Consider the following 13,138-nt stretch of genomic DNA (forward strand, 5'->3'; position numbering starts at 1 on the left):
TTGGAAAATCTCCATGGAAAGACACTCCACAATGTCTCTGGACAGCCTGTGCCAGTGCCCAGTTACCTCACGGGAAAGAAGGGCTTCCTGATGTCCAGAGAAAAACTCCTGCGTTGCAGTTGGTGCCCAATGCCTCTTGTCCTGGCACTGAGCACCAGTCTGCTTCCATCCTCTCTGCACCCTCCTTTAGATATTTATACCCACTGATAAAGTCCTCCCAGCGCTCCTTTTTTCCTTGGTGAACAGTCCCAGATCTCATCCTCTCTTCATAGAAGTGCTCCAGTCTCTTGATCATCTTGTTACCCTCTGCTGGACTCTTTCCAGTGTGTCTGTGTCTCTCTCTTGTACTGGGGGGCCCGGAACTGGGCCCAGTTCTCTTGGTGTAGCATCACCAACACTGAATAGAGGGGAAGGATCACTTCCCTTGACCTGCTGGCCATATTTTGCCTAATGCAGCCAAGAATACCATTAGCCTTCTTAGCAGCAAGGGCACATTGCTGACTCATGCGGACTAGCGTCTACTAATGGTGCACAAAAAAATAGTATTTCCAAGTCCATTATAGTTCAAGGTAAAGATAGTTTGTTTATTTTCTGGTAAGAAATTACAAAATTAAAATAATTTTTTGTAGTGACTACACCCAAGCAGGAACAGTTTGATGTATTTAGTGTTATAAATATTTATAAGTTGCATTATAAATGTAGTTACATAATTGTAACTATGTATAACATATTTAGGATTGGTATGTCCAAAAAAGGAAAAAGAATGACACCATCAGCACAATGATTTTAGTTTGTCTGTACTTGACACCTTTGAAACAAAATGCCCTTAAATATTCTGGGGCAATATCGACTTAAATCAAGTATGAAATCATGTAATAGAATGTAATTGTTGGAGCCGTGTGTGTGTAAAATGCAGATAAAAATATCATTGTAACAACACTTTAAAAAGATCAATATACACATAAAGATAGATGCTGATAGTGTAAAAATCATCACCATTTCTAGAAAGATTATTTTCTAATCCTACAAAAATATCCCATACAAGGCAGATCTGTGTGATACCTTAGCATAACAGAAGGAAATACATCATTAAACTAAAATGCATCAAATTTTGTATGTGTGATCATACCTTTACTATCTTTGTTTGGTAAAGAATTATGTATTGCATTTAAAATACTGTTTTGTAATCCCAAAATGGGATTTTTTGTTTGAGTTTGAGGAAAACTTTTAAAAATTAAGAGAGAACAGCTTTGGGGAATTTTTAAACATCTACCTAGCTAGTTAAAAGCTGCAGCCTGACTATTGAAAGTGAAGGTGATGCTGCAAAACAGAACTACAAAATCCCTAAATCAACAAAACAAAAAAACTTGGCCAACAATTTTGAGCTTTTTCCTAATATAGCAGATATTGATGGATTCCATATAACATAATAGCTTTACTAGATAGATGCAGTATAGTTTGTTTATAATACAGAAAAGTAGAGAGATGTTTAAAAATTGAGACTATTCTGCCTTTGGGGAATAAGCAGCTGATGGTTTAATATTCTTCAATAGCAAGGTATTTGTGTTGATTTAATATCTGACACAGCAATATTCTGGAATAATGTTCAATAATGTTCAAAAAGTCTTGGAACACTGGATGCTGAAGAGGACCAAATGAAAATTAATGTTATCACAAATAATGAAAAATCTGAGTAATTAGAAGTTTGAATAAATTTGACTGTGAGTTTGAGTCAACAAAATAAGGGGTACACTGTGGAAGTTGTTTATCAAAGAGTTAATGGCCTAATGTAATTAATGTCAACCGACTTTACTTATTTTGTGAAATTTATTCCAAACCTGTCTTACAAGATCATAGTGTTGGCTCATAAAGATGGTAGTGCTAGTGTAATGCTCAGTTGGCAAAGTTCGACTTGTTGCTACATGGTGTCTTAATTAAAAATAGGATGACTGTAATTGTTCTAGTCATTAAATAGATTTAAAATTGGATAACTGAAACATTTCAAAAGATAATTCTTACCATGTGCATTTCTGCATTAGCTGCTATAGTCTCTGTTTAACATAGGTCTGATACACTTTTACTGATAAAGCTTGGAGAGGACACACAGTTTGAAGGAGATAGAAGTACAAAGATAATTGATCAGAAGTAAACTAAAGCAAAAGATATGTTTTCATTGCAGCCAAATATAAAGAGGTATGACTAAAAGCAAAAAACACATGGGTCTTATCTGGAGAATTGTTCTAGGCAGGCAGTGCCTTTGGAAAGTGTGGTAGGGATAATAGAGTATAGCAAGTTTGCACTGAGAGCAAAATACCTTGTGTCAGCCATGGATATGGAAACAAGAGTCTCATTAGCCATAATAGTCTTACACTACTGAGAAATAACTAGGCTTCTCCCTGGCTGTTTTTTATGATCACAAGTCCTTTCAAAATGAATCTGTTTCATGATAAAATTGTAGAATAGAAATACATTTTTTTAAGAGATTGTGGAAAAGGATACATGAAAATAGGTGCCACATCATAATATCATGATTCTTTAAAGGTTCAAACATAGGTTTAGGTTTCATGTGAATTCTAAGCAGATCTAAATATTTTAAAAATTGTTTCTCTCAAGTCTCCAATAATTTTTGCAACTACTGTTCTTATGACTTGCTAGCGATATTTTACCATAATTAAGAAATTGACAATATCATTTCTTTATGGTATTTCAAATTTAAAGAATTGCCTTCAGGGCATTGTTTTATTGGTTTTACATTCCTTCCTGCTGTGTTAAATCTAATGAGGCTTGTCTGTCCTTTAGGTGACCTACAAGCGGGATCTGTATGCAGCTGAATCGATTATTAAGGGTATGTGTTTGTCCTTGTGGCTGTCAGTTTGCATATTCCTGGGTTTAATTTAGAATTTCATATGCTGTTGTTTTAAATGTCCTTAAGAAAAGTTTCATGATGAATAAAATGTGCTTAGGGAAGTTGTTTTTGCTAGTTCTCTGGGATACTTATTTTATATTATGCATTATTTACCTTTATTATTTACTTTACTACTGTTAGAATGGAGAACCGTGTAAAAAACTGTGTGCATAGCAGAATCAAATAAAGATTAATTTTGAATGGCTTATAAGCAATAAACAAATATGTTTGGTTTTGAGTTCCAGTTCAATTCTGAATATGTTTCATCTTTCTAATCTAAGTAGTAGACTGAAAAATATATGTTAACTCTTTAGGGCTCTTCATTCTCTTCCATACAATGACTTATTACATAAATTGATATAACAATGATATGATATTGAGAGACGCAAAATAATGGAGTATGGTTTGTTGGATTGGATTTTAACCCTTTCCTGTGATGATACAGTGGTTTAATAGTGTAAAGGCTAAGTTTAATAGCAGTCTAGGGACTAGAGTTAACACAATCTAGAAAAGGAGCCTTAAGCACTTCATAGTGAACACATTGGTGGTTACTGTAGACCGATAGACACTGTGACTCTGCTTGAGTCCTTGTTGAGAACTGAGGGATAAACTAAACTGGTGAAGAGAGAGGGACTTCAGATTAAAAGTGTCCTTCTAGAGAGCGGAGTGTGGTTACTGTTGAAGAAAAGAGAGCAAAACCCATGTTGTATTAGGTCATGGCGAGTCACTGTGGTGGCTCATGTTTTGTTACAAGATCCAGTGTTAGTTTAGCTTCTGGCTTGTGTAAATTAGTCCATTCTGAGTGCAGCTCTGTCACTGTAGACAAGCTGGAAAGCTTAAACGTAGCTCAGATGTTGTTATGATGTTCTGCACACTGCTTCTCTTGACCTCCAAGAATGCAACAAATTTGAAATTTCTGGTTATTATGGTAAACAAATGCTGCATATTCTAATATATGCATTTATTGAACTACCATACTGATTTTTTCAGGAATGTGCTATGGAGATAGGATACTGGAAACCTCAGAAGTTCTGGTTTTGACAGTGACTTAGCTCATGTCTTCAGAGCTGCCAGCCTGGAATTCTGGAAAACCTTGCATTGAGTAGGATTCTCAGAGGCAATGGACTATAGCTTTCAGATTTGAGATTTCCAAGCATATTAAAGACAAGGTGACTAGAGTCATCAACATGAATTTACAAAGGGAAAATTATGCCTGACTAGTTGTTAATTTCATCATGGAAGGCTATCTTTGTTGATGAGAGGAGAGCAGTGACTACTGTTTGTCTTGTTTTCAGCAAGACTTTTGACACGCTCTCTCATAATGTCCTCATTGTCAAACTGGTGAAATACAGACCAGAAAGGCAGACAACAATTTTGGGTTCCCAGTGAACAATAAATTGAACAGGAGCCAACAATGCACCTTTGTAGCAAAGATGATCTGACAGCCCCCTGGAGTACATTGGGCAGAGCATTGCCAGCAGGACAAAGGTGGTGATTATTCACCTCTCCTCAGCCTTGGGGAGACACATTTGGAATGCTGGGTCCAGTTTTGGGCTCCCCAGTGCAGGAAAGATGTAGACATACTGGAACAAGACGATGAAGGTGATGAAGGTAGTGGAGCATATTTCATGCCATTTTCATCAGCTGTTCTTGAGTTACTGAAATTGCTTGAGCTAATATTTTCAAAACAGTATTTTTAAACATTTTGAGCTCATGGGAAGTTTTGGAAATGTAGATGTGGTCTTATTTCAACTGGAAAAACATTTTCCAAATGTGCATTTTTTCCAATTTGTCCACTTATTTTGATATAGCTACAGACTTTATTAGACATTTATAATCTTTATGCAAATAGATTTCTTTCTGCCACTAAGAGTTTTTTGCAAATAAAATCCAGGTAAGTTCTTGAGTTGACCAAGTGATTATCAAAGCATTTTTGCTGAAATTAGTGTGTTCTTGGAAAATTAGTAGTAGTTTTCACTTAATTTTAAGTGATGTTTCTGTGGATAAAACAATTCAATTTGAATATAAATTTTAAAAGCTTGCATACTGTTACTGTGCTTATCATGTAAGTGAAATGACTCACAAGAAAACAGCAGGTAATAGAACAAAACAGTGTACAAAATAAGGATATTATGATAGAGTACGATACAAATTTAAGCCATGATTTTTGTCTTGATGAACAGGAATTATAAGTAATAATTTACCTTTAATGACAGTGTAATGGAACCAAGGGAGGCTTCCAATCTTTGAAGAGTGCAAAAGTAATTATATTTTTAAAATTCCTTTTTTTACCAGTCTAAATATAGATCCCATTCCACTAGTCATTATGCTTGTCTATAACTAACTAATGATCTGACTTGTCCCAGTGAGTTAAGTTCAGTTAAATCATAGGTTTTTGTAGAGTCAGTACCAAACTAGAATAGTAGTTAAATATGAAGAAAAAAAATATTTTCCGAGACTCTATTTGCACCACGTAATCTAGTAAAGTGCAAATTTGTCTACACCTGCATGATAGTTTTTGATGAGTTTCTAACTCAGATATTTTGTGCATGCTTTTGTAGTACAGACCTCTTTTAAATTCAAAGTATTACCTGGATTTGTAAGAATTGTCTATAGAGAAGAGAATTGCAAAAAACAATTCTCTCTGATTGCAATGTTAATAAGGAAATGTAGAATCTGGTGCAGTTGCTTAGATGTGCTGTTTTGTTACAGTATTTGGAAATATTTGCTGTAGAAAGAATTATACTTCTGTGCTTCAAGCATGTTGAAGCCAGTCACATCAGCATAAAATGGTGTAAATGCCATGAATCAACTGAATGCATGCAATATGTTGATCATGTCTTGGCAAGAGGTTCAATATTCAACTTGGAAAAAAATCTCCAAATTTCATAGCAAATTCATAGTTCTATGTTAAGCTTGATCTCATTTTTCTTTTTCCTGCATATTTTTTTCATGTACTTAGCATGAATATTCTCAATATTCAATGGCAATTTATCAGTTATTACTGGATCAGGTTGATCCATCTTCATTTCTACTTTCCTCAGACTTAACTGCAATACAAAAGGCAATTTATTGAGTGGTGTCATTTAGTATTATTTGAATATTAAGAGCTATTTAGTTGAGAGGACCTTCATGATGTCCTGAGGATGTAAAAACATGAAAAGAAAATCAAAATCTGTGCTGACATTTTTTTTTAAAGTTCTTGTTCATCATCTTGCAGTTTATTTGATCCTTTACTAGATACATTCTTTTGTAGTGGGCAAGGAGAAAAACAGATGGGCACCTTATGTAAAATACTGCTTTATGTAGCTGGAGTGAGAGAGAGCACCCTGCTTCCTTCCTTCCACTGGCCAGTTTGTTTGTGCGTCCATCTGCGCAAAATCCCCTGTGCAATGCCCTTCACAGGGCAGCTCCTGTGAAGGTGGAACTGAGTCATCATGCTTCTTCTAGGGAAACTAGAGACAAGTGTAATATGAAAAAATGGCTTCTGCGATCACCCTTTGATGTCCTCTCATCCTCATGATGGTAACTGCATGTAGTCTTAGCGCTCCTTCGTAGAGTATTTTGAAGTGCCTGCATGTTTATAATCTTTTTAAACATTGTGCTTAAAGATGTTTTAATAGTATTTTTTTTGTTTTTACTGCTAATTTTATGTAACGTGTACACACTGTATTATTTCACACATAAAAATGCTGCTACTACAACCTTCATGCATATTCATTTCAATGTATATAGGGACTTCATTAATCTCATCAGAGAAGATGTGTTTTAATTTTAAAATAAGATCCCTACTAAACAGCGTTCTCTAAACTTGCCAGCCCAGAAATTAAGGGTATAGTTTATTCACATGAAAGTCACATTTGCAAAGTTTAACTGTTCTATTTCTCTTCTCTTCTGCTTATCACTGGAGCACAAATTCTCCTCATGTTGTTCATAGATACATATTTTACATGTGTGTTTCATTATGTTATCACAGTTGGTACAATCTTTTCCAGCTGTTGGTTGTGACAAAAGATTTATGCAGCTTAAAGTAGAAATGAAGACCTGCATGGTGGTAAATCAGGCTAATCCCTTGCTTGATCTTTACTTATATAGTGTTTTGTTACTGTGGAAGCATGCAATAAATCTGTTTAAGTAACCACAATAGTCTTTTATTCTACCTGTATGGAAAAAGTAAGTAAGTTTAAATGTGCTTTTTGCCGTGCTGCATGAGTTTAGGAAGGGGAAACCTTACATATCCTTTACTCTTTATGCAAACAAGCATAATAAGAGTCCTCCTTAGCCAATGAGGACACTCCACAACAGATTTATCTTACATAAAACCTCATTAAAGATAATTGAGTAGACAGTTAGCACCTGAGTCTGCAGTTTGACAGTTGTGCCTTATCTTTTCCTTCAAAAGGCTTCAAATATTAGATCTTCAGCTATGATATAATATGACTTATTTTTACAGTAGACAGTTGAGCCATGCAGATTAAAATTAGGTAAGTATTTTATTGACAATCACGCAAAACTTCAAGTATATTTAAGGAGAATTTATATTTTGAGGTAGTGAGCAGCATCCTATTGTTCCTCCACATTGTATATTATTCAGTCATGTGGTTACAACAACCATGAGTTTGCTGAAGAAACTGTATTTTTACAGAAGAAATGTTGTTAGCTCTGTTTTGCTGTGTTGTGCTGTACCTGGGGGAAACCTTCAAGGACAGGTCACCTTCCAGAATGGCAGCCATCCTGTAAGCCAAGGCGTACTATTAGACTTTTCCAACTAGCTGAATAGTTAACTTTATAACTGTGTCTGATTTTCTCAGGACTGCAGAACCCACTACTCAGATCCATGTAAAGTGCTCTGACTTGTTGTTTCCCCTTTGTATTTTCTCCCACAACTTTCTACTGTGTGGTAGCTACTCAATGCTGTTTGAGCCTCAGTGTTAGGGACCTGCTAGTGTCATGGAAGTGTCACAGAGACTGACAGAGAAGTGACCACAGTAAGAAAGTGGCAGCGGCTGTGCAGTGTTTCACTGGTCCCTGGAGAGGGGGAGGAATTCCTGGTTGCTGATTTTGATTAACTAGAGACGTAAGCTTGGCTACTAGGAGTCTCCAATATGCTAGTGGTCCAGCAAGAGATCCGCATGCATGTGGTTTTCAGATACTGTTAGATCCCTTAGAGATATCCTCAGGGCTGGGTTTTCTGGATATGTTCTTCCTCTTTTCCCTTTTCCCTTCTTTAGGATGATGAGGAAATGTTAGTAACTTCCAGGAATAATAGTTATGGCAGGAATACCTACCTTCCCACGTGGAGTTTATTATCTTTTGCCTTGCTAAAAGCCCTTTTGTTGACATTGGCCACTAGTGTGTCTGTGACCTTGCTGAGCAGAGGTGCCAGCAATCTTTGTACAGGTGTGTGGTGGGGCAGGCCTCAGCAGCGCTGTACTGCTGGGACTTTCCTACTTGAATGGAGAAGAGAGTGCCGGTTCCTGACACTATATATGACTTTGGGTGTAAGCTGTGTTACCTGTGGGGTGGTGGTCTACATGACAGGGATTGTGTCATTTTTGAAGATGACACAGGACCGAGATGTAGCTTTGTACACTATAAAGTATAGTCCTGTATACTTGGGTGAATTCAGACTCCAGCTTCAAGCCTTGTAGAGTGCTTGAAGGCACAGTCCTGTATGATGCTGTGAGGCTGGGTTGCAAGGGATCAGCTCTCAGTGTGCTACCTGGCATGTCGTCAGGGTCCCCCGGAGGAGTCCTAAGAGCTAAATGTGTGAGCTAGCAGGGTGCTAAGGACTAAGCACTGGCTCCCCATTACCAGGGAGTCTTCACAAATGATTTGTTAATAAGTGATCCAACTTACTGGATGCACATTGTATCACTGGATGAAGTTAGGAACAGAGAGTGTATAATTTAATTTTGTGGTTAGTGTTCCAAATTTCATAAGCATCTTCATTTGTGTATATTTGTGAGATGATGCATTTTGTATCATCTACTAGTGACTGAAAGTTTGGTTTCCTTTACCTTCAGAGAATGCCAGTTATCTTTTCTGTTAACCTGTTTGTTTTATTTAGAAAATCCATTTAAGCTCTATTAACAGTACTTGTTTTGATGAGAATTATTCAGCCAACTGTTCATTTCTGGTTTTCAGTAGTGACTTGGTTGTGAAGTATGACCTTAGTTCAAATGATCTTTAAATGCTTAAGTTTTTATGCTAGTATATTAAGGTTACTTTAGTGCCTGTGGACAGTTTTGCTAGGGAACATGTTCCTCGTGGTTCCATTTGACAAGTTATTTTGCTATCCTGTTTATTTCTGAGGTACTCTTGCATTTCTTTGTCCATATATAAAATTATAATTATGTAACTAAGCAAACAAAAAATGATTATGGTAATAAATGCCTGGCAATTAAATGTCTGAAGAAAATACAATTATCATTTGATTATAATCATGAGACTGTTTCTTCAGTCAGCTGTATTATAAACGTAATTACCTAAGCAACAAGACCCAAATGTTTCATAGAAGCACAGTTAGATTTTTAACTGCTGGCCTAATGAGATGTAATAATAATAGACAAATTTCAGCTTTCTAAACTTGACTCAGGTACAGATAAGCAAAACATACGTGCATCCATACATTTTTGTACTTCATAAATGTATAGGTATGTACATCATTCACATTCAAGGCAATATGAAGAAAGACTTTACTAATGCAAATAGATTGTTATTTATCTTCTGAGACTTTTCTTAAAACATGTCTTATTAATTTTCCTTATTTCCTCAAGTCTCTTTTACAACTGCATTATGAAAATCTGAGACTCCTACCATTATTTTTAAAAACATTAAATTTAGCACTTTTCTTTAGTTAAGCAGGTACGAACTTGTAGAGAATGCAGACAAGGTGGCACACGCCTATTTTTAATAGTCTTGAAGTAAGAAAACATCCTTTTACAATAAGGGTGACTCATCTAGAAATGTAGTTAAGATCAGCCTAATACAAAACATCCTAAAAAAATTTCCATTAGGACTACTGCCCTCAGGGTAAGTATCTTTGAACTCTAGTTCCAACATGTAAACTTTAAATGTTGCTTCTAATTTGGAGTTTGGAGTCTCTCCTCCTTGTTTTTCTTTTCTTAAGGGCCCTTCTTCTCCAATGACTTTTTCACAGATGTGCACTTGCAGATTGGGTATTTCACACTCATATTCGGTTGTATAAATGCCTGCTGTATGAATGTATACACAATTAAGTTTTGCAAGTATAAAGAAAAATATCAATATATATATATATATATGAACTTTTTAGAGGTGTTGGGAGTTACTTAATATATTTTTTGTTATATGAAGAACCCACATAATATTTATTTTAAAAGTTTTCTTTTTTTTTTTTTTTTTTAAGCAAAGGACTGATCTTGCTAGAGTTAGGCTGCAGTTTCATGCGCAGACTGCAATGTCCAGTAACTGGTGGCTTTTCTTCACTGTGAGACAAAAAATAAACTGGCAGGTGGGGAGGTGCTTTTCAGAACAGTTACTGTTGGATGAAAAAAACCCTCTTCCTTGTCTTCTACCACAAAATATTCCTCTTTTTTTTCCTTTTTTTTTTTTTTTTTTGGTATGTTAATATTGGTAGAGGCAGTGCCAAGTTTGGCTGGTTGTTTTTTTTTTTTTTTTTTTTTTTTTGTGGCTACAAAGAAATATGAAATGGGTAAACAAAAATCATTAGATATTTTCGGTTACCTGTGTTGTACGAATAACAGTTTCAACTCATACTGTTAAGCATGAATGAACTAGATACTTGGCAATACTTATTTCATTTTTCTTATGTTTACAGTAGTAGAAACAACTCTGTTATAAGATACTGGAAATGCCAGGGGGAACCATACTGAATTTCCAGAGCAGTCAAGCCATTGCTGTGTAGAAAATGAAAATGATGATAAACCAATTTCTTATTTTGAAATCACTGCAAAGTTTAAAACTATTTGATGAACAGAGTATGCTTCCAAAACAGTAGGAATTGTAATGACAGACCAAGAATGGGATGATATGTAAATATAGTGTATGTATACATATTTACATGTATGTGCAATTTAAAGAAAAAAAATGTCTGTAGGCCAAAACCTACCCATTTGCAATTCAGTATTTTTATTCTTATGGTATTCATTCTGTAGGATGTGATATTTATGATCTTTATTCAAACAGTGGTATTATAATTGCTTGTTGTTTGTGGCGTGCTTTTCAGGGTAAACTTTAAGTAGTTTGTGAAAGCACAATATATTTTTAAACTAAGGTAGTTCTGTTAACCTGTACACTTTTTAATTTTATAATTTTGGGTCAGATCCTAGGATAAAGACCATAACAGGTGTTACTGAATAATAATGTGACCTAAAACAGTTTCATGTTGTGATGTTTTCAGGATACAAAAGCAGGGCATAGAACAATTGAAAATTAATTTCAATTTTAATCTAGATTCCCAAAAGAATTTTTAAGGTTTAAGAGACTTTTGTCTTGAAAGTTAAAATACACATTTAAACTAAAGGTGTATTTTCTCCATTTTAATTTCCAAGAGCTTCAAATATTTACATCTCTCAGCTGAAATTCTCATATTTATTATGAAATTCTGAAGCTTTTAGAAAACACTTTTTTCAAGGTATATAGTTTATAGGTTTACTTTTAGCAAAAATATATTTTTATTTTTAGATATTTTTATGACACTTTAAAAATGAATCTGCTGAAATCTACCTACACTTATTGGGCTGGAATAATCTTAAATGCCTAACATGCTGTATTATGTAGTCTTCTACTACAGATTTTCTTAGTATCAGTGTAGCTGTGGCAGAGAATCCAGGAGGACTATCTCGGCTGAATATTTAGGTAATACAAGCAAAACCCCTGATTAATGAATGACCTTTTAATAGCATTTTTGCAGGGTTATTATAAGTGTTATTTTTAATATATGTATGTAAATAATTTAATTATGTATCAGTATATTGAGTATTATTTACATAGTTAATGTTGCTATATAAATACAGATATGTGCATATGAATTCTTCTTTTTCTGTCATGAGATATTAGAAGAAAGTGGGACTTGAATGGGCATTTCTTTCAGGGTAATGACAGTTTTACTAAAATAATGACCATTAAATTGAATTCATTTATAAATTCATATAGGTGTATTTTAATGTTGCAAAATAGTTTCATGTGAAAATACATCAATGCATGATAATGCTCTAGAAGCTGATGTCAGGAAATCTTTCGTTATAGCTAGGAATGCCTAGCTATAAAAAAGAAAAAAATACAATTTTTTCATGGAAGAAATTCATGCATACCAATAATGTGGAGAAGGGGAATGACACATGTAGGAAGTGCTCAGTATAGTATAGGGGGATAAAGAACAGAAACATTGGCACATAACTACCCAAAGTTGCAGACAGAAAATATTAAGGGAAGATTTTGTGAAGTTGGGATTCATGTAACTAAATGCAGACATTTTTGACATCAAATATTTATATCTAAAACTAGTAACTGATAAGTCCCATAACAGCTGGTGGTGATCTACTCCGCGTCATCTAGAGAACGATTAATCTTATTTGAAAGCAAACAACTGAAACATGGCAGACAAATTACTTCCTAGAAGTGCCTCTTTGTTGCATATACAAGGTGCTTGGTGTGGGCAGTTTAGGTGCAGGTGTCTGCACTAGGAATGCCTGAAGTAGGGAAGGAACAATACCACCAGAAAATCTTTGCTTTGTCGTGTGATGCAACGTTAAGGATTCTACTGTAGAGAAAAAGACATTTAATGGAATTAATTCTGAAATTCTGATTTATCTTCAATGAAGAAAATTCCTTCCACTTTCCTGATGGAGAAATTTAATGTTTAATTGCTCAGAATTATGGCAGCATAAATGAGTTTTAACTATTTTTGATTTCATGCCAAAATATGCTCTGAATTCATGTTAAATGTGTTGCGGTGTTGGGAAGGATTACTGCTTAATCAGGTGCAGCTGGGAAGAAGTCAAGAGTAAATGGGAGACAGGTGTTGGGAAGAGGAGGTTTCCAGGGAAATAAGTTTAAGATAAGTGGAGGAAGAGGAAGCCAAAGCAAGAGAGATTTTGATTAGGTAATATAATAAGAGGGGGGAGGGAAAAAAGAAAAAAAAGGGGGTAGATGAAAAGGAAGGTAGGTCATGAAAGAGGGGAAGAGAAGTAGAACAGTGGTATATGGTTGGAGAACAAGAGCTAATGA

General features: G+C 35.1%; 1 protein-coding gene across 15 annotated transcripts in view; it reads left to right on the forward strand.

Annotated features, from left to right (window-relative positions):
- The window catches only part of CRPPA (CDP-L-ribitol pyrophosphorylase A), a 147,558-nt gene that overhangs the window by 48,284 nt on the left and 86,136 nt on the right, over positions 1–13,138 (forward strand). For all 15 annotated transcript variants that reach the window (XR_011806990.1, XR_011806993.1, XR_011806996.1 and 12 more), the window contains one exon: positions 2,800–2,845. Coding sequence is in view for 7 of the 15 variants with exons in the window: in XM_072033581.1 (XP_071889682.1) it covers positions 2,800–2,845 (46 nt within the window). In the remaining 8 variants the exon portion in view is untranslated. The remainder of the gene's footprint in view (positions 1–2,799; positions 2,846–13,138) is intronic.

Source organism: Anas platyrhynchos, chromosome 2, assembly GCF_047663525.1.
Source record: "Anas platyrhynchos isolate ZD024472 breed Pekin duck chromosome 2, IASCAAS_PekinDuck_T2T, whole genome shotgun sequence".
In the NCBI taxonomy this organism is placed as follows: domain Eukaryota; kingdom Metazoa; phylum Chordata; class Aves; order Anseriformes; family Anatidae; genus Anas; species Anas platyrhynchos.